Source organism: Aquila chrysaetos, chromosome 15 (genome assembly GCF_900496995.4).
Source record: "Aquila chrysaetos chrysaetos chromosome 15, bAquChr1.4, whole genome shotgun sequence".
NCBI lineage: Eukaryota > Metazoa > Chordata > Aves > Accipitriformes > Accipitridae > Aquila > Aquila chrysaetos.
Genome location: NC_044018.1, coordinates 17,306,468 through 17,327,966, shown reverse-complemented (window position 1 = coordinate 17,327,966; position 21,499 = coordinate 17,306,468). Strand labels below are relative to the sequence as shown.

Here is a 21,499-nt window from a genome sequence, read left to right as displayed (position 1 = left end):
AGAGACAGCCAACCCCTCTGTGTTACCCAGGTTGGTTCGACAGAGCTGAATCTCAGCTCAGAAACATACAACTGTGTCCTTGTATCATACTTCCTACTGAGATGATCGCCTCGGCACTGTACCAGACCTGAAACAGTCCCACCTACTTGAGACATGCTGGAAATAAGTACTCCCAAATGCAATGTTAAGTTGGGCAGTGGATGCAGCATCAATAATGCTGTAGCAGGTTTCTGCAACCAAATGGATCAGCAGGAATCAGTTCAGTTTTGGCCAGTACTATTACTCTGTGCATCTATTGGTAAAGCAAACACTCTAAGTGAGACCTGAGGTGGTTGCAACAGGTCTCTTAGCTCCAGCTATGTACTGTGCAATAGAGACAGGCTGATTTCTGAACTGCACCCAGTGTAGGCAATATGGCTACAATAACTCGATGCAGAATTTAATGCCAAATCTGTTGAACCCATCCTTGATACTTGTTGCCTGCAGGCAACTGTGATATTTCTGTATCTGTGAAAGTTTTCTTCCTAAAATTCTCTCTCTCAAATGATACAGCTCTCATTAGAAAATTAAGAATATTTTTTCACTTAAGCATTATATGTTATCGTAGAAAGACATAGGTCATATTTCTAGAAATGACAAAGGTCATTTAACATAATCTTTTATTGCTGGTGTTATTGGTAGAATTGTATCATAGTCTTCCTAGCAATCAAATTTTATTAGGTCTATGGAAATCAGAAGTTTTAGAGATTCTATTTTCATTAACATAAACCAGAGCTTGTGATAATTTGGTTAATGTTGAAATCACTACAAACAAGAGCAGAACTCTTTTCCTCAAAACACAGTAATATTCACTTTGTTCTCCATTTGTACAGTGTAGTACTACTCATCATTTAGTGAGATCCTTTATCATAAAACCAGGAACTCAGATTAAAAGAGCTGAAGTGGCATAAAAGGTAATCCATTTTATTCAGGAGAAGAGTTCTACCGCACAGGAGCTGTAGAGAATAGGATTAATGTCATCTTCCAAGACCCTCCTTGAAGTGTAACGTAGCAAGCTGTAACTAGGATCAATTTGTTAGGAAGAGCTCAATGGTGCACTGTTTCTTCTGAAAGACACCACTGATCTCTAATGGGTCAATGGGAAAGCTACAATTGCACACAAGTCTAGATATAAAGAAAAGAAACAAAACAAAAGCAGAAATACCTGTATAGTAAATGCAACGTTTTTCCAGCTAGCTATTTCAAATTTTAAAAGCACTATCTGTCCTTTCCTGAACTCAGCCATAGGTAGGGGAACAACTGTTTATTGTCTCTTCAATCATTATGCTACTCATTATTTTATGAGCCAATAACCTTGCTTACCAGTGGCAAGAAGTTCTCCTGAACTAACCTTCCTGTTTGCATCCCATCTTATCTAATGAACCTAATTTAATACACTAAATATGCATGCTGGATAGTACTAAAATATTTTTAAGTATTAAAGACAATATATTTGACACATCTGTGAATCCCTTACATTTTCCAGTTAGTCCTAGAAACTGTTAATAGTATTTGTTTCACAGAATCACAGAATGGTTGAGGTTGGAAGGGACCTCCGCAGGTCATCTGGTCCAACCCTTCCTGCTCAAGCAGGACCACCCAGAGCCATTTGCCCAGGACCATGTCCAGATGGCTTCTGAATATCTCCAAGGATGGAGACTCCATAACCTCCCTGGGCAACCTGTGCCAGTGCTTAGTCACCCTCACAGTAGAAAGTGTTTCACTAGCACCTGGTAAGTTTTCTGCCTGGCAGTTTTCTACAAGGGTCCACATCCTCATTATAAACATTCACAATACAAAGCCTGGAACAGCGAAAACATGAAATTTGATCCTTTTGCAAAACCTGGTATTGGCTTTCGCATCAACACAAAAATGAGATAAGGATACCGACATTAAGCTCAAGCTTTTGCCAGGATATTTTTTTCCTGGTTAAAGATCAAGCCAATACTGAATAAGGTCCAAGTTGCCCAGAAGCCTCATACTGTACAATAGCAAATGCTTGTGTAAAAGCTTCAGAACCTGGGGAAAAAATGATATCCCCTGGTGATTTGTGGTTCATTGCTTGCTTTCTATTAGCACTTGATGAATTTTATTTTTCAGGTATTTGTTTCTGAATCCACGTAAGCTTCCCTCATCCATATGATACTGTTGCAGAGTTATGCACTTAACTATATACAGTGTGATAAGTAACTCATTTTGTTTGTTCTGAATCAGTTAGCTGTAAGGCTATTCAGTGTCTTTCAGTGTCTGTAATAGAAAAGACAGTAAATAATCATTCCCCATTCACTTACTACATGAAACATGATTCTATTAGACTTACATAAGTCCTTTTCCAGTTGTTTCCAGTTTTTAAACCTCAAAGATACCAATGTCTTGATTATGTTTTGTTGAAGGAAAACAGGTCATAAAATGTTTTCATCAGTCCCAGACAACCATTTAGGGAATAAAGACTCCAAATATCCATAGCAAAAATGTAAAGGATACATACTTGGTTTTGCCTCGCAGTTTACCTGTTAAGATACCACCACTACGAGCTTTGTTCGCATTAGAGTATTACAAAATCGAAAAATGTATTTATTATACCACTTCAAAATTAAAAAATATAAAACTTCCTAAAAATGTAGACTAGAATCATTTGCCTCCCAACTGAAGTTAATGAAACAACAATTTTTTAAATTTTTTTTTTTTTAAATACTACATAGAATAGTCTATGCTTGCACTCTAGAAGAGTTTGCTTCAGAAGGATTTTCGAAATCAACACATGGACTGACTTGTTAAATTTAGTTTACACATTAAAAGGTCTGAGTGTAAACTACAAGCAACGAAAACACAATACTGTTTACTATACACAAACATGCCACACTTACCTGTCACTGATACAATATTTAGCAATCTCCTCATGGTCTGAGGACTGATATCACTGAACCAATCCTCTGTAACCAACAGCTTGGTCAAATCAAAAGACATTTGGCGGGTAATGGTACGTTGCATCTGGCGTCTTCGGTAAGTATCCTGATGATGAGACAAAAAAGCAAGGAATACTGATTAGTATTAAAAACTTCTATGTATTTGAAATACTTCAGTTTTACTTGATTATAAAGTTAGAACCTTTGTGAATATGTGTCTGTGAGGTTGACATGAAATACCATAAAAATATTTACCAGAATTTAATTCTGATTTAGCTGTGTAACAGTTGAACATGATTTCCACGTAAACCAAGAACTGGTAAGAGTTACACATTTTACTTGCATGCCAATTCTGAGAGAGCAAAATAGAGTGACACAGTGAGATATTTTGTAAAAAGGTTACTAATTTCAGCATTGCCGTCATCGTTTCCTACTGTCTCTACAATAAGTTAATGCCATCCATTTACTAATTACATTTTAAAATTAAAGTGAACATCAGGTCCCTTTCCTACAAAACTCCCCTAAGTCTCTACCCTATGGCAGCTCAAAAACCTCAGAATCCTCAGACTCTGTGCTGCTTTTCACTACTTCCTAGATACCTTTTATTCAACCACTTTCTGATTTTACATAAAGATGGAAAAACAGAACAGAAAGCAGGAAAGAAAGTGTGGTGGACGTGTTGCAGTAGAAGTCTAGTACCATAATATTCTAAATTCCTTGATTTGCTTAATTACTGCCCGTTGTTGCAGTATCCTGTGATCAAGTGATACCAGGCTTATACACAAAAATCCAAAATATACATACATACATAGATCATAATTACTACCAGCATGCTGTATCATCTCAGCATTCACAGAGAGTTGAATTTAAGTATTTGTGGAAACGAACACTTCAGTGAGCAAGCAAACTTTTTTCCCTTTGATCGATCATCAGTTTACTGATTTAAGAATGTACTTTTCTTACATGGATCATTTATGTTAATTTCATAAGAATGGTTTGGTTTAAGTCTTCCAAGTTGACATAATTGAAAATGTGAAAGAAAAAAAAAAAATAGAAAAGAAAAAAGTATTACCAGTATCTCCATTCAGTAAAAAAACCAACTCCCCCCTGCCCCTCCCAACCCCTAACAAACAAACAAAATCTTTCTCACCCGCCTATTGAGAGCAGTTTTACTACCAAGCTTGGTCATGTCTCCAAGACTGTTCTGAGAAACTCTCCTGTCAACTTCTTCATGCAATCCTATGGAAAGGAAAACAAAAGGCAGGCATTTTCTCCATTCATATACATTTGACTGATCTATAAAGTAACACTGATGATCTGCCAATTACTTAAATAGTTTGTTCCAAAAACCAGATTTTTGGAACATTGGCTTTGTAACTTTCATATCATCCTCCTGCATAACCTTACCTGCATTATCTGTATAAGGAATATCCCCATTGGTTGTCGAAGCTACCATCAGTTTTTTCGCATTACTAAGTCCTCGGCTATTCAGAAAAACAGGCAAATGGACTATGTTTCTCATGTAATCATGTCCATTTATGTTTGAATCACGTAGAACACTGTTGAGATTCTGGTTAATAGCCTTTATAATAATGTGTGGGTCGCTTGCAAAAATAGCAATAAACGGGCCTTTTGAAAACAAGACTCGCACCTATAAAAAAGTAGACAGTACACCCTGTTAATAATAATTAATAATTAATAGTAACCATGGATCATTTGAACATCTGACTCAACATTTTATATTCATTCTGTTCAAGTTATAAACTTGAGAGGACAAGAGATATATACAGATGTCGGTTTCTTCAATAGGAGATATCTAATGTTAGGAACTTATCCACAATTAGAAATAAGCGTACTTGATAAATTAGTGGTAGTAGTTACAGTGGAAGTCATCACCAAGAAGATATTATGCAGTAATGTCCTAGCCCCCCCAAAATATTTAGCATTTAAGTAGTTTTCATCTAAAGTGCTTCAAAAGTATGAAAAACTCTCCAAACATTGTAAGTTTGTTTCAACAGGATATTAATTTTCAACTATTTACATCTGATTGTTTCAAAACTTTTCACAAGTATTAACATTGACAGTCCTACTGAGATTTAATTTTCAACTTTTAAAACCCGTTGCTCTTAGTATTACAGTTATGCCTACGTATACATACTATATACTATATACATACTATATACTATATATATACTATAGTATAGTTACAGTTATGCCTACGTACACAAACGTTAAAAGACTACAACACACAGACTCTGCATACATGCCTTCTTTCTATAGAAAATACACAATAACTGTATGTATCTGAACTCATCTATGGAAGAGATCATCCAGATGATCCAGAGATCATCTTTATAAAATGATCCAACTCACAGTATCAAGCATCTGTAAAACTTTATCCTGTTCACAAGCATCTAATCCATCAATAATTACAACAAGCCTTGTCTGGTTCTGAGTGAAGCTGTCAATGGTTTTTGCCATTTTGGCCATCAGTTCCACTTCACATTTCAAAACCTATAAAAATGAAAAGCAAAGAAGGAAAAGACATCTCTATAATACTTAAAACTCACAAAAATGCATATAATTACTTTTGCAGATTGCTACTTGTCCCAAAAATACTTCAATAAGATTACAAAAATAAACACTTTATAAATACCCAAAGTGAAAGTCCTAAAATGCCACTTTCAAAATTTTAATTTCCTATTTGCACAAAAATGTACAGCAGAACTGCATATTCCACTTTAATGTAACAAACTATCCTTATTTAAATTCCACTACAATGGTATTTAAAAAGAAAGTAATATTTATGCACTGTAAATCAGTATTTCAAGAGTAAACAAAAGAGTATTTGTAGCTTCACTGAATCCTCAAAAACTGCTTTGCATAAAATGCACACTAAAATTTTCTGCCTTCCAGCCAAGCAAATTATGCTATCACTTATTCCTATTCAGGATATGCAATCTGAAGATTTTTTTTAAGCTTTTCAACATTAAGTTACACATTTAACAACTACCCTTAGAAACAAAGGTGGAATTCCCTGCCCTAATTTCAGCAAGTAACAGGTAGACATTAAAATCTGATCTATTCACCACTAGATTCATCTTGAATGTGCACATTATGATGACATAAGTCATATGAATAACTCGCCAGAAATACCCACTTCTCTCCTTTGATTGCAAAGGGTGAACCTAACTCCTAAATGGCTAAAGTTATGCCAGAGAAATACCACTCAAAAAACAATTGTCAAGAAACACAGTAGCAAGACACAGATATGGTCTTCTGTGCTCCAAAAATACTTGCACAACATATTGTTATACAATGTATTAGCTGTAAACTATGGAGGTAACTATCATGATGCTAAAGTTTATTTTCAAATAGGAGCATATAGGATATTTGATGACAGCCTGATGGGTACATTTTTATCAGTTTAGATACAACCCAGCGAAACAATAATATTTTGTATCATTTTTCATGAAATATATGAGCGGTTTTGGAATATTCTTTCAGTGCTATCATTCCTTTCTTAGTAAAGAGGTCTTGCAGACAGCCAAATTTAGGCTTGGTTTTTCACCTTTAGAATATTTTAAAAGTTATTCTTTCTAATCTTGTGGTCTAAAGTAAGCTTTTACTAAATACTGATCATTTAGAACAACTGTTTTCCTAGTACCTTCCTCCCAGAAAAAGAGAAAGTGAAAACTTAATCCTAACTTAACATTCCTGGTTGAGCAGACAGATCCCACACAGTAAGCACAACTACCAGTGGAACAGAAGTGTTCCCTTCAGTAAAAACTCACCAAGGCCCATTCTAATGTTGCAAGACTTGGCCTGATTAAATAGATGGTGCCCCATCTTAAGAAGGCTACAGGTTTAGGGTTTTGTTTCAATTCTTTTAATGGCCAATTCATATAAATGCTTACCTTCATGAACCCCTCGCTTTTCAACTTGTGAAGCTTGGAGGCAGCATTGTGAAGACGTTTTCTTTGCGAATTCAAAACCGAATCCATCACTTGCCACCATGTGCGACAATTCAAGATGAAGGCCAAACCAACAACACAGGTAACTGATATAAGAATAACATTCACTGTCATGTTGGCTGGTTCTACATTAAAAATCGCCAGCAGGGCAATCGCAGAAACAACACAAGACAATATGAACAGGAAAATCACAAAGGATGGGAGACAGCAAGTTTTCTTCCATTTCTTTTTACCTAGGAGACAAGTATTTGCTGTTAAAATGAATGTAAAATGTAATTACAGTTAGTACAAAATCTATTAACTTGCACACTTCTCATAAAACACTAACTTGCACAAAAGGTTATTGCAGTGTTACCATCCAGTCACAAACATGAAAAAAATGGTCTAAATTTGCCAAAATTCTTGGAAATTATGAAGCAGAGATATTCTTTTAATCTTCAGTTTATTTCCATTGCTACAAGAAATCCACACTGGATGGAAATGATCTTTATTAAATAGATTTCATATCAGTGGTATCATCCCTTTTGTGGCATCTCTTAGTAAAGTATATTTATGCAAGTAAATCCCCGGAAAACAGTATGGTAACTACTCCATTTTAAACAGAAACATGATGCTTACGTAATCTAATAGTAATGGTGCCATTGGAGAACTAAACCAAAATTGCAAGCTACAACCTGAGACTATCCTTTCTTTCATGCTAAAACATACGCAAACAAGGGAGGACTGCAGTATGTAAGGTTTGGACAGATCACAAGGGCCTCAGAAGAGAATACAGAACTCCTGACTTCAATTGGATTGATAAGGAAGAGAGAAAGAAATATTGCAATTGGATGTTAGCACAGATAAAGCAGTGATCAAAGAAATAGCTTTTTTCCAAAGTGGCAGCCTCTGCCTTTAGGGTCTGTACACATCTAGTGGTGTACTCATCTGGAAGATTCACATCTTCTGTACACATTTGTTGATAACAAAGAACAGAACACAGCAATAATGTGATGCAAAACGATGACAGCTAAAAATCAATATTTGAACTGGAACAGAAAAATCAAATTTTAAATATGCCATATGGAAAGAATATCCAAGGTTTATACATGGCCCATGTATGATTTTCTAGACCAGGGTATGAGCTGGAAAGGTCTTTCACATTACTGACATATGTGACAGATAGGATTGTGATGCAGGACAAAGCAACAGAAATGCATAATGACAGGAGTGAGGGGCAAGAAGAGAAGAATAACAGCTCAGTTATAATTACATTCAGTTATAGATATTCTGAAGTAGGGATGTAAGCTTCCTCTAGCTAGAAAGAGATAGCACTGGAATAGAGACTTAGGAATCATCAGCAATGAAATGGCAATTGAATAGGCTTGTCTGCAAGTCTACAGATGTAACAAAAATTAAAGATACAGGAGACTAAAAAGAAACTGATATGGAATTTCTATGAACATCTAGAGACAAGAAACCTATGACCCTAGACCTAACAAACATATGGAGACAAGGAGAAGATGTGCAAGATCACCAAATAGATAAAATTAAAAAAAAAAAAAAAATCAATTAGATATTAAGGAAGAGCACAGGAAGGCAAGAGAGCCAAGGAATACAAGAGAAATGTAAGATTACTAATGAAAGGGAAAAAGCGATTACTGCAAATAATCACAAGAGCCAGCACTACACTGACATTCTCAAGTCAATTTCGAGAGAAATTACAGTACCTCGAAAGCTGTTTCACTGAGGTTAAGGAGAAGAACCGCAGAATGTCTAATATGGAAATAAGGGTGGAAAAACTCCACATATCACTTTCATAAAGAACATCAGTGAATTTGACAAAGAACAATGAAAAGTAAATTGTGTTCAGCACGTAGCATGGTTTTTTCCACCCTCTGCAAGACAGGAGAGTCTAAACATTTCCCTTTGTGACAAGAGACAGCATCTAACAGATTCCTCAATTTCTGGTCAGGGTCAAAATGAAATGAGAAGTACCTGACTGAAACTGAACTCAAAGCAGAAATAAGTCCTCTATGAATTCAAAGTTACCCTCAAGAACTCCCTTTCTTCATAATATCATACTCTGTTCGGCACATTTTTTTTCAGAAATCTACAGATGTACAGATGGCATAGAAGAAAAAAAACTTGTTCCATTTGGATCAAGTAGGAATATTTCATCCCATCTTATCAGCACTGATCACAGCAATTTATGGCTTCGGACCAACATGCTCTATACATTTATTATTTCAAAGAATAAGTAGTGGTCAGTCATAAAAGCTCTGAATTAAAATCCTATCAACTAAAGAGAAACTTCTCTTAGCAATACACAGAAGTATACTTTCCCCTTTATCTGACTCACACACAATGGCTTAATTGGTATGGAAAAATATCATGCTACATCTAAAAAGGATGTAATATAAATACATTTCCATTGACACTTCTGAAAACTATACTTCACAAAAGATATTCCTTTATGATATTAATAAAATGAAGATGAGCAAAGAAAACAGGGCATTTCTCTCTCCAAAAGAATAGAAAGAGTTTCCCCTTCTGTATGAATTTCTGCACGGCTACAACAGTTTCTAAAAAGAGCTTATAATGTGAAAAACAGAACCCTGATAACGGTGCATTGAAATGGAATAATCAAAAATGTCATTCAGGTAATAAGAACCTTGTGTATCTTCTGTCTTGAAAACTCGAAATAGCCTTGTTGCTAAGAAACCAAATTCTCTTTCACATGCATCAGAGAGGGTAGCAATCATCTCAGCCAATGACGTTTCTCCACCTACACTGGACAGTCTATTGTAGTCTGTAAACAAAAATCTGAAAGAGAAAAAACATGTATTTTGTATACTTCAGAAAGCTTTAAATATTTTCTGGCAACCAAAACAAAAATATTCCTGCGTCTCTGCAGTTAAAAGTTTTTTCAAGTGGCACAAAATATAAAATACTTAAATACTTAAATTTTTTTAAACTCTACATGGAATTTAAGTATTTATTTATTTCTTCTCCTGTTATCAACCTCTTCTTTGCCCCACTTCCTATTCTAAAATTTGATTTCTTAAAAAGATAAAAATGATCACATCGCTAATGGCACCTCACACGGCAGTAAAAACATAAAAATATCTTTATGATGCCAAAACATAATATTGACAAGTGTTTTTAAAATTGCATTCTGCGCTATTTTCAAATGTTTATGAAGGATTAAAAAAAAAAAATACAGAAGAGCAAGATCACATAGAAGCACCATCAGGTTAAAATACAGGTCTCTAAACAATAGGAATAAACAAAACTATAAAACACATGGCACAAATTTTCTTGCTTTCAGGTAAACTAGAAACTTTGAGCAGTCTGATGCTCTACTTACAGGAAAAAAAAAAGGAAAAGAAAAAAAAAAAAAGACCTTAACAGAAGTAATCAGTGAAACAAGCATTAAACGTAATACACAGTAAGCTATACCAGAAAACTAAATTCTTATTTTGTCTGTTACAAATTTTTATTAGTATGATAGTCAAACCCCCTAATACTAAAAAGCAGTAACTTTCACCAACTTTGGCACAGAGGTTTTCTTGAAAACACTACTATCTTCTTCACACTGAAAAATTTAACTACATGATCTTCTAGGGCTATTACTTTTCAAACAGGTTATCTCAACAGCTTTTCATAGGAAGATAAACATGCACATTAAAACGCAGTTTGAAAAGTATCAGAGTGAACCTGAATTATTAATTCAAGAGTAAATAAATGAAATAACTAACCTGACAGGTAAAGCTTTAGTGGTTTGCTCTGGTAATTCTGGTGGGTTCACAAACATGAGCTTGAGAAGCAACTCTAAATATCCAATATGTCTTGCCAACCTTGCACTTAACACCCAGGCCCAGTTCCAGCTCTCACCTTCTCGTCGGCCACCAAAGTAAATTACAGCTAAAATATTAAAAATTTAAAAAGTTGTTATGGCTCTATTTTAATCAACATTCACAACTGAAGAACCATGAAGTTTGAACAGATAAGGCACAGAGCTGTGTAAAAGGAGTTGAATGAATTTTTAACAGTTATGGCTAAAAATGAGAGTGGTAAGAGTAACATAATGAATATACAAAATTCTCCTTTGATTTCAAGAATGCCCCCATACAAATCACATCCAAAACATAAGGAAAGGGTCTGAAGTGATCCTATTTGCTACAAAAACATTTAGTATTTTTTCTGAATCACAAAGCATGTCTACAAAACAATAATGAATTCCAAAAATAGATAAAACTTTCCCAAACTTCATATAAAATAAGACTTACTAAAGAAAATGTAGAGAACTGCTAATAAGCTGAGTGACACCGCTATTCCAAGCTTTGCATCCACTGTGAAAGCAAGCAACAAACCCAAACCTCCACACAGCAAAAGTGTGAGGAATACAATAAGCCAGGAGAACTGAAACAGAGGTTCAATCTGCTGTCCTGCGAAAGTCTTCATTTCATCTAAAACAAAAAGACAAAGACCAGTTAACATGTTAAATCATTCCAGAACAGAAAGCAAAAAAAGTATTATAATGATCATCTTTGAAAAGAAACAGGTTTTCACTAGACTGTATAACTTTTCCCTATTATTGATCCAAAAAAAAAAAAAAGACAATGATACTTGAATTCGTCTTCAAACATTAGTGCAAAACCCTAAGTTTTCATCCATGCAATGAATTAAACCATTTAAATACATAATCATTGCACTTTTTGCTGCAGATTTTCTACTTTTAAAGGCATATTAAAAGCCATGCCATTTCCTATCCTCCTTCAAAATTGTAAAAAGTATTTTATGACAATAAAAATAAATCCACCATATCTGTCAAAAAAAACCCCACCCTAACACCAAAACCCCCATCATTGAAATCTGGACCACATTCCTCAAATAGTCAGATATAACAGTACAATGTAAAAGCTTCAGTATTTATTTCTGTTTGTTGATTCATATCTACCAAAACAGGAATTCCTGAAGAAACTTATTTAGGATCTATTGAATAAGAAACATTAAATACACAATCTAGAATAAAAAGATGAATGAGGAACAGGAAGAAAATACTGAAAAAGTGTTTTAAAAATGTAAGAGCTCATCAGCAATAAACATCACAGTTGAAAATGCACATCTTTTTTTCTTTATGACATAGGGCACAAGGTGAACAAAATGAACGTAGAGACCCCATTTTGACTAATATAAAAACTTTTAAAAACATAGGAATCACAGAAAGTAAGAAACATCAAGACAGGTAAAAATATTTTGAATTATACTGAAACATCTCAGAAAAACATTCTGTACATAAGATGCTTATTTGCACTGTGAAAAATATTGACTCTCTCTGTGTTTGCCTTCCTCTGTCATTTCAGAAAGTTCAAAAAGCCAAAAGTAAACAAGGAGATAGGGGAAGAAAACTAGAAACAGAAAATACGCTACAGAGAAAAAATATTAATATCCTGGAATTTGGTCTTAAACTTCAAAAAAATGTAAGATGATACATAGGAGGCACAATAAATAAATACTGCAGCAAAAGGTCTGAACCTGATTTGACACACAAACACCCCCAGCAAGGCATATTTCAGCAGCCATACTTTCAGCAGCACCTAAAGGGTAGATTCACTGCTACAGGAAACCCAGAGGACAACAGCCAGCAACACTCAAAGACTGTCTTGACATTGTATAAATGAACAAAGCAACCAATGGATAAACCGACCACGCTAAAATTTAAATCCTTTCATTACAGAAACAGAGACTGGATACATTACATGGACCAACAGCTGTTGCAAAAACTAGTTAACTCCCATGTGATGCTTTTCACAGATAGATTTGAACAGATAGAAAAAGCTAAATTAACCTCTACCTTCCAGTTTCTTGAGCAGAAAAGATTTTCCACTTCCCCACTGTGCATATAAGCCTACACAGATAGGTGGCTGCATGGTTGGTTCACTCAGAATATCAGCCAAAGCACTGCTGTACAGATCGTAACCCAGCATGTCACCGTCAGATTCCGTGGGAGACAAGTGTCCTGTAATACAAATACTGTGTTACAGAACTTTGCTTTAAGAAATCTCTTCAATATGACAATTTTCATACAAAAAAATCATGACAGGTTCGCCTATATTTGTATATATACTCCTCCGATATAATAGCTGTTACTATTGGTACATTCTTGTTCAAAGGAATTTTAAATCATCCACATAAATGTTATGTAATTATCAAAACCATTAGAGCTTACCAGAAAAGACTCAAACAAAATCCCAAATCAGAGCAAGTCAAAGAAAATAATTCCTACATAAGCAAGATCTAAGTAAAAACAAAACTATCAACAGAAGTCGCACAGTATCCAATGTCAAAAGTAAAAGGTACATTTGACCTTTGTTAGGCTTTTAAATGGTGAATGTTTTTGCCAACTGATTTTTTTTTAAGGCTCTCCCATTAGTTGCAACATTTAAAAAACTAAACAGTTACCACTTTTCAATACAGAATTGAATAAACTGGATTCTCAATATACAAGTGATTACAAAAAAATATAAAATTAAATAAATAGTTGCACTTACTGGCTCCAAAGATCTGTGTCAAAATACTCTTCTGGTGGCTACAGTCAATATTGTAAGGTGTTTCTCCTGTTTTATTGGGTCTATAAAGCAATCTACCATCTTTTGGATTTCTTAAGAGTAATTCAGCAAGTTTACGGCTTCTTCCACGAATGGCAATATGAAGTGGAGTATCTCCTTTCTGCAATTAAGTGAAAAACTAGTAATATCTAACATGAATTCCTAAGATTATGAACAGAATATATGCTCCACATCGTTTCAGATGTGGTATTTACTTGAAATACCTCTTAAGGTATTCTCAACAGTATTAACACCTTCAGCAAGCATTTTTTCCCCTTGAAAAAGCATTACAAAAGTTCCAGAAAAGACCTGTGAGAAGGCAGTTCTTATAATGCTAAATCTAAGGCACTATCTTCTTTCTTAAATATTTATAATAACATCTTAAGGTTCATGAAAACTGTAGTCTCTATTTAGAAACAAATGTCTACTAGCAAATTCAGAGACTTGTTTGGAACAAGAGATATTGCTTGTTAGAATTATTTCAATGTCTGCTGAGACTTCTCCAAAAAGCTTTCTGGTAAAAGTTTCCTTATTACAACAAATCAACATTATTACTTATTTGCCCTAAATATAATACTAGGAGGTTAAAGAAGTATCAAATAAACTTTCCTGTATTTAAAAGGTTTACAGTCAAAGCAGGTAACGCGTAAGAGGACAGCAATAAACCATTTTCTTTGTCCTTAGCGTTGCCTAGTTTAATGTCTATTAATCAAAAACAAAAATCAGCATCAAATAACCACCATTCTCTATGCTCTTTTTCAAGTGTATTAAGAATCAATACTCTTATCTGTGAAATTTTTATTCCTGACCTGGAATTTTTAATTTTCATATTACTAGAAGTACCCTAATGCAAACAAAAAAATCAATATATTAATTGTGGGAATTAATTTATATTTAAGTATTCTGATCTATTTAATTATTAAGCATACAGGAGACTAAGCATTTAAGTATTATGGTCTATTTCATCATGAAGCATATGGGAAGCTCTCTTTCTGTATTAGCCTTGACAGCTCACTACAAAATTCTGCTGCAAAACTAAAATGATTAAATACACTAAAGTAAACAAACAAATATTCTTTACCTTGTCTACAGCAGAGACCTTAGCTCCTTTATCCAGAAGAAGCTCTACTATTTCAATATTTCTCATCTTGGTTGCTTTTATAAGTGGTGTTTCTCCATCCTAAAAGGGAAAAGTAGGCCTAACAAAAAGATCTTCTCTGTATACTCAAAAACAAGCAAAAACTAGTGATAGCGTAAAAAATTAAATCCCAAACTTTTAAGGGAATTTTTTAATTAAATATGTTACTGTGCAAGTAACAACACTTCAGCGCATGTTATCAAAAAGTATCACAGACCCCATATTCTAGATTGATTAGAATCACAGAACAAAATACACTTCTGTTAATAACAGTGTCAAACAGAGAAAGACAAGACTCAGATATAATACAAGGTATTTGAAAAGAGACTCACTGAAAAGGTATTTCAGTGCTGTACATACTACTTCCTCTATTGTTTTTATCCCTGCACATGCAAGAAACAGTGGGCTGAACTTTCACTCTTAGTAATATCAGAAACTTCTTTCCTCAGTTTCCAGTAGCACCTGCTCTCTACTCCTTATTGCTGGTCATGTCAGTGATGCTGAGGTAAAGTATCCACACTTTCCCTGCTATCGAGTTCTAGTAGTAGGTGATGTTTATCAACAAAGGGGATATTACCATTGCTGAAAATAAATTCTGTGTCTCAGAAGAATTTTTTTTTTTTTTTTACAGCATGCAAAGCACCAACACTTCACAAAAACTGAATTTGGTATTATGATTTTAACATCACATAGGAGTTGAGAAAAGAACAGATGTTAAACAAAACATTCAGTTAAAGTTCTAATCATTACCTTGGTACATGTTTCAGTATCAGGGTTGCACTGCAAGATATCCCTCACCATTGTAGCATTTCCTTTCTCAACTGCCCAATATAAAGCAGTCTTATTATCCTGAAAAAAGGGAGTATTAAATGTTAACAGTACTTTCATTCAGTTGGATTAATTTCAAAAACTGTATATAAAGTACAACCACTATATAGAAAACAGCACATAATACAGAAAATTTTAGCACAGCTCAGGGCAAAGGGAAACACCACCAAATCTAGTTGGCACAGCAGCAGAACTTTGGGGCGGGTGGAATGGAAATCTGGCTAGAGAACACAAATCTATTTTAAAAAACTGTGCAAAATATATTAAGAGCTTTAACAATCCAAGCAGATTCAACCTGCCTTGAAACAGTTTCCAAAACTATTTATGAGTATTCAGTTGTAACTCAAATACACAAGTTTTCTAATTAAATAAACCAACTTTTTCCAGAGCGTTGTCTTTTTTACCCCTATTATGTAAGTCATGTTTTTCTGCGGCTTTTTTTTTTTTTCTCTCCTATTAGAACATGGAAGTGCTAACCACTTCCAGGCCTTTGAAAAAAAATTCCATTTTTGTCTCAATTTTACAATATAGCCTAATAAAACTGTTTGAACTGGTTGGCTGGCCTAAAAACAGGCTATGCAAGCTGGAAAGCTGTAAAAGTAGATGGACGTGAAAGTCAACACAAAGTACCAGAACGCAGATCAGCCATACATTGTACCACTGAACCAGGGGGAACGGTTGAGAGTTGCAAATCTGCTTGTGTCATCTTTTTTTTTTTTTTCCCAGCGATGTGTGCTATACCAGGAAGTTTCCATGCCTGTAATCTTTTTGTAGCCTAGTGAATGCACCACGACTCTTTCTGTTTAATGCACACTTGTGTAGAGACATTGAAGAAAAGCCTCTGAACACACACCTGCTTCTAAGCAGGAATGTCAAAATCCCACTTGCAGCCTTCTCACTTGCTTCTTTCATTTGCAGCTCTTCCTCTCCCACCTGGCTTCATAGCAAATTGAGTTTAAAGCCTTTCTTGACAGTTTAACAAGCCTGGTCACTACATTTTCTTTCCTCTCTGGTCACCTTGGTTTCATGTCCCTGTCCTTCAGTCAGGTGGCTTCCAACAAGACACCAGCCTGAGGAAGCTGCCTCCTCGCTACCAACATCAGCTGCACAGCCAGGCACTGGTCTGCCAGATGCTCCCAGCTGGGCCCTTCCCCCTTACCAGAAGGGCTGAGGAGAACACCGCCTGAGCCCCCCCACTGCCCCAACACTTGCCCCCAGGGCCCTGTAGTCACGTTTTATCTGCTCAAGGTCTCCCCTGACTAGTGTCCATAAGAACGAATGAGCAGCAAGGAACACAGTTGCTGGAAGGCTGGACGAGACTCAGCAGTCTGGAACATCACAGATTTGGGCAGGCAGAAAATCTCCCCAGAACAGGTCTGGCTGGCAGACAGGTGCTGCAGTGCCGAACAGCAGCGGAGTTGCTAAATACTAGCGCTCATTACCGTTTTTTATATACTGCTGGTCGTAATCTGAAGAGCACAGCCAGAACCTTCCTCTGATGGTACTCACTCCTGCTGTGTCAACAAGGTCACAAATGTATTTTCGAGATTAACCACTGCAAATGGCTATACAGATATCCTCACACCGCCAAAAGTCACAAGCTTCCCTGCCCCCAAGGAGGTTGGGTCCTCTTGCTGTTTCTGTATTGCCTTGGTCATATCAAGACATTGAAAAGCTCCAGATTTTCAGACCCATGTCAGCAAGAAGCCGAGACACACAATTCCAGGTTTGCAATGGCAGGTTAGAGGAAGAGATCCAAACACTACTTTTTTCCCCAAACTAAAAGCTTCTTGGCTTCTCAAAAAGGCTCTGCATCAATAGCAGGCACTGAATCTTTGCAGCTCTTGGTGACTAGTTAGTTTCGTGTTCAAACTCGGCAGAACATATGTGCCTGCAAGCAGAGTGATTTGAATAGCTTCAAGCAAAAGAAAGCAAGTTGAACGTAACAATAAAAAGTACCATGCTGAGTAAGAGAGCTTTCGGTAGAAAACATGGAAATCACTGACAACAACACTGCTTAACACAAGAAAGGAAGTTAGCGAAGAAGACAAGAACCAACCAAGCATAGTGACAGAACTGCACTGACAACAGATATAATCTAAGGTGTATCATTTTTTAATATATTGTTATTAAATTTAAAATATTAAGTATTAAAATAATAATATTAAGGGATTTTTAAAGTATCTCATTATTATCTCATTTCAAATCTGTTCAGTAGTGCAGATAAAGTGAGTTCAATTTACATCTTTTGCTTTTCAACCATTATACAAATTAACTGAAAAAAATGCTGCTTAAGTCATTACAATTACATATGTCTTGTATCTTAAAATCTGCACAGCAACACAACATATTTTTCATGTTTGATGGGAATCCGAGTTTCCTACAGAGTAGACTGAGCAAGATTTTAAAGCCCTGGTTTTAGAAACACGGTATAATCGTTTGGTATTCAAATTCACATCCTATTTAAGAACTACTCTAACATTTACACTGTTGTACTTACCTGACCTCTGATATCTATATCAGCATATTTATGGAGCAGGGCCCTCACAATTTCAACATGACCTCCTCTAACAGCCCCAATCAGCACTGTATCCCCACTCTAGAAAAATTGTGAAAGAAAATTGAAGATGAATTAATACTCTTTAACAAAAAGAAACGTAACACAGAATAAATTACAGCCTCAAAATATACATTATGCCTATTTACATCAAGAAATCTGCACTCATTTTAAAGATACAAAAAATAGTTCTATCTCTGCAAAAAACAGCTATATAGAAGAAAAAATTCTGGACTTTTTTTTTTTTTTTTTGCAAAGGGATGAAATATTATATATTTATGGCAAAACAAACACCCCCAAAATAGGTCCATCTTAAACCACTCTCCTAAAAAATAACAGCACAAACTAATAACGAATATGAAAAAATCCAGCTGTTCTCTATGTTCATAGGAAGACCAACCACTCACAGTAATAACCTCTGTACAATCAGACAAGAAAGTTGGCTGTCTCCTTTAGATGTTTCACAGCTGACAAAAGATCTTCAAGTATTTTAAATAATTTTATCCCTTTTTTTTGTGCAGATTTGACTGCTATCCTTTTTACATAAACTATGCTGTTACAAAGAAAAGAAGCAAAACGCTGATTTTATCTCAAATTGATCAAAAGAAAAAACGTTTTGCTGTGGTAAACGGAGTTGCACATACATAAAACAAAGTTACAATTCTGCTTAAGGCGTCTGATTTTAACACACGTAAGGATATGTTGGAATGTCAGAAAATTAAATCCTGAAACTACCTAATATTTCTTTTATGATGAAACAGGAAATATAACTAAAAGCATAGCTAAATCACAGCTGCGGAACTCAGTTAGAAATCTCAGTAGTAGTAGATCCCCTATCAATCACAGTCATTACAAACCTGGCTGCAAACCAAGAGATTTTCCTTATCAAAACCTACTCTAGCATCTGAAACTAAGACTACTTCATTGTTTGATATATTTTTGGATTACAGTCAGCTGTACTGGAAGCTGTAATTTATCCTTCCTAAAGGCACAGGAATGCAGACAGTTGTAGAATTTTGTGACAAAAGAGGTGGGAAGGGAGATTGCAATGTATTTTCTTAAATATTTTAGGTTTTGCTTTGATACGTGCCTGAGATCAAATTTCTTGTCACATGCAACACTGCAGCTCAGTACATAACCATCTAAGAAATGCACTAAGCTGACAGCTGAAATATAGGAAAATACATCTAAAAATCCTTTTAAAATTATGAGGCAAATAGTAGGAGGTTTTCCTCTCTTCTCTACAGCCCCAAGCAGTTCAATTTAGGGACTGGGAATTCAGCCTCAAAACCATATTACTGCTCTGAACTAAAACGCTGAACTTGACAGAAGCACCTAAGTTTAGGTATCTAACCACCTACAGCCCCAAAGGTGCAGTGCTTGGCCTGCCTCTGGCACTTCAGAAAAAACCGACTATCAAGAGGACACTGCAGAAAATCCAAGGCACCTATATAAGCAACCAAATAAATCCCTGAGTGGCTAGCAAGCGGATTCATGCTCTGGTCACTGCCCATACTACATGCCTCTACTGAACAATGCAATCGCAGCTCAGGTACACAGCACACCTTTCAACAGGTATATTTACATGTCAACCCAGAGCTGGTGTCTTCCTCTAATATATGCAAGTTTCCTACTAAAAAGTTTCATTGTAAAAGATAAAGGTAGATGCTGAATGAAGTATATTCTTTTTTTATAATATCCATTGTTTTACAATGTTAACAGCACTACCACACATATTAATGCACAAAAAACCCACCCCAAACCTGCAAGTTAGTTCAGTATTAGTCTTACATTACACGTACGACAAATATACAACCATAAATCATTTCCACGCCCTGTGGAAACTCACAATTCAAGAATCTCAAAGAAAAAGAGTAGTTTCTGTACTTTATCCTTTACCTACACATAGCAACGTTTGCACTTAACAGGCTTGTAAAATAGCAATACATAAAAATACCCCTAGATGGCAGAAAAATTAGAAAGCCAGAAAAATCATGTACCCACAAATTCGCGTACACTGGTATTTAAATATATATTATTATTACATACATATAAAACCACAATTATGATGAATATTTACTCACTCTATCAGGAATGTTCACATAAGTTCCAGCATCAAGAAGATCCTGCACAATTTCAGTATGTCCCTCCTTTGATGCAATCATCAAAGCTGTATTTCCATCTTTATCTGTTAAGTTTACATTTGGGTTCCTTTTCAGTATTTCTTTTACTGAGTCAGTATAGCCACCCTTCACTGCTACAATAAGTGCGGTCATAGAATTCTTTAAACAAAAACAACAGATTTTATTGTACAGTGGATACAGAAATCCTCATTATATCATCAGTTTAAATAACAAAAGAACACTCACTGACATTACTTTCTTAACCACCCAAATGTTACTTCAGTTTTACATTTTAAAGTGCACCTGCTATGCTTTTGTAGAAAAAGAAATAAACCACGTACTATAGGAGAGAACACTTCAAATACAAGCAGTAAAGCTTAGATCAGTTTATTCTAACTCCTGAATGTCACATGCACAGTAAAATAATTTTCTTGTCATATGTGAACATAGTATTATCAGAGCACCCAGGTCTGCCAACACCGCTCACAAAGAACTTCAGAAATAATTATATGAATACCAACATTTGTCCTAATTTTCCACTTAACTTTTACTGACTTTTTTTTTTTAATTTTGGCAAGCATTTTAAGTGTCTTAGATTTTAATTTTTTTTGTTATACATTTGTCCTGATTTCAGCTGGGGTAGAGTTAATTTTCTTCCTAGTAGTTGGTATAGTGTTATGTTTTGCATTTAGTATGAGAAGAATGTTGATAACACACTGATGGTTTCAGTTGTTGCCAAGTAGTGTTTAGACTAAGTCAAGGATTTTTCAGCTTCTCATGCCCAGCCAGCAAGAAGGCTGGAGGGGCACAAGAAGTTGGGAGGGGACACAGCCAGGGCAGCTGACCCAAACTGGCCAAAGGAGTATTCCATACCATGGGACGTCATGCCCAGTATACAAACTGGGGGGAGTTGGCATGGGGGGATCGCTGCTCCGGAACTAACTGGGCATCGGTTGGCAAGTGGTGAGCAATTATACTGTGCATCACTTGTTTTGTATATTCCAATCCTTTTATTGTCATTTTATTAGTGTTATCGTTATCATTATTAGTTTCTTCTTTTCTGTTCTATTAAACTGTTCTTATCTCAACCTATGAGTTTTACTTTTTTTCCAATTTTCTCCCCCATCCCACTGGGAGGGGGGGAGGGGAAGTGAGTGAGCAGCTGCATGGTGCTTAGTTGCTGGCTGGTGTTAAACCACAACACTGTTTTATTTAAAAACAATATGCAGCTGAAAACCTCTAAAAAATTTCCAACTTCTGAAAAGGCACAACAGCCATTATTATTTTCAAAAGATGCTTTGTATTTAATTTACTTTTCAAATAGCACTGAGGAATAAGTTG

At 35.4% G+C, this 21,499-nt stretch overlaps 1 protein-coding gene across 4 annotated transcripts in view; it reads right to left on the bottom strand.

Moving 5' to 3' along the window:
• The window catches only part of KIDINS220 (kinase D interacting substrate 220), an 81,376-nt gene that overhangs the window by 40,629 nt on the left and 19,248 nt on the right, over window positions 1-21,499 (bottom strand). For all 4 annotated transcript variants that reach the window (XM_030037263.2, XM_030037264.2, XM_030037267.2 and 1 more), the window contains 14 exons: window positions 20,120-20,317; window positions 17,979-18,077; window positions 15,401-15,499; window positions 14,594-14,692; window positions 13,456-13,633; window positions 12,759-12,923; window positions 11,191-11,370; window positions 10,660-10,825; window positions 9,573-9,724; window positions 6,863-7,152; window positions 5,319-5,459; window positions 4,353-4,596; window positions 4,096-4,184; window positions 2,907-3,051 (listed from right to left, as the gene is read on the bottom strand). In XM_030037263.2, the coding sequence (XP_029893123.1) occupies window positions 2,907-3,051; window positions 4,096-4,184; window positions 4,353-4,596; window positions 5,319-5,459; window positions 6,863-7,152; window positions 9,573-9,724; window positions 10,660-10,825; window positions 11,191-11,370; window positions 12,759-12,923; window positions 13,456-13,633; window positions 14,594-14,692; window positions 15,401-15,499; window positions 17,979-18,077; window positions 20,120-20,317 (2,245 nt within the window). The remainder of the gene's footprint in view (window positions 1-2,906; window positions 3,052-4,095; window positions 4,185-4,352; window positions 4,597-5,318; window positions 5,460-6,862; window positions 7,153-9,572; window positions 9,725-10,659; window positions 10,826-11,190; window positions 11,371-12,758; window positions 12,924-13,455; window positions 13,634-14,593; window positions 14,693-15,400; window positions 15,500-17,978; window positions 18,078-20,119; window positions 20,318-21,499) is intronic.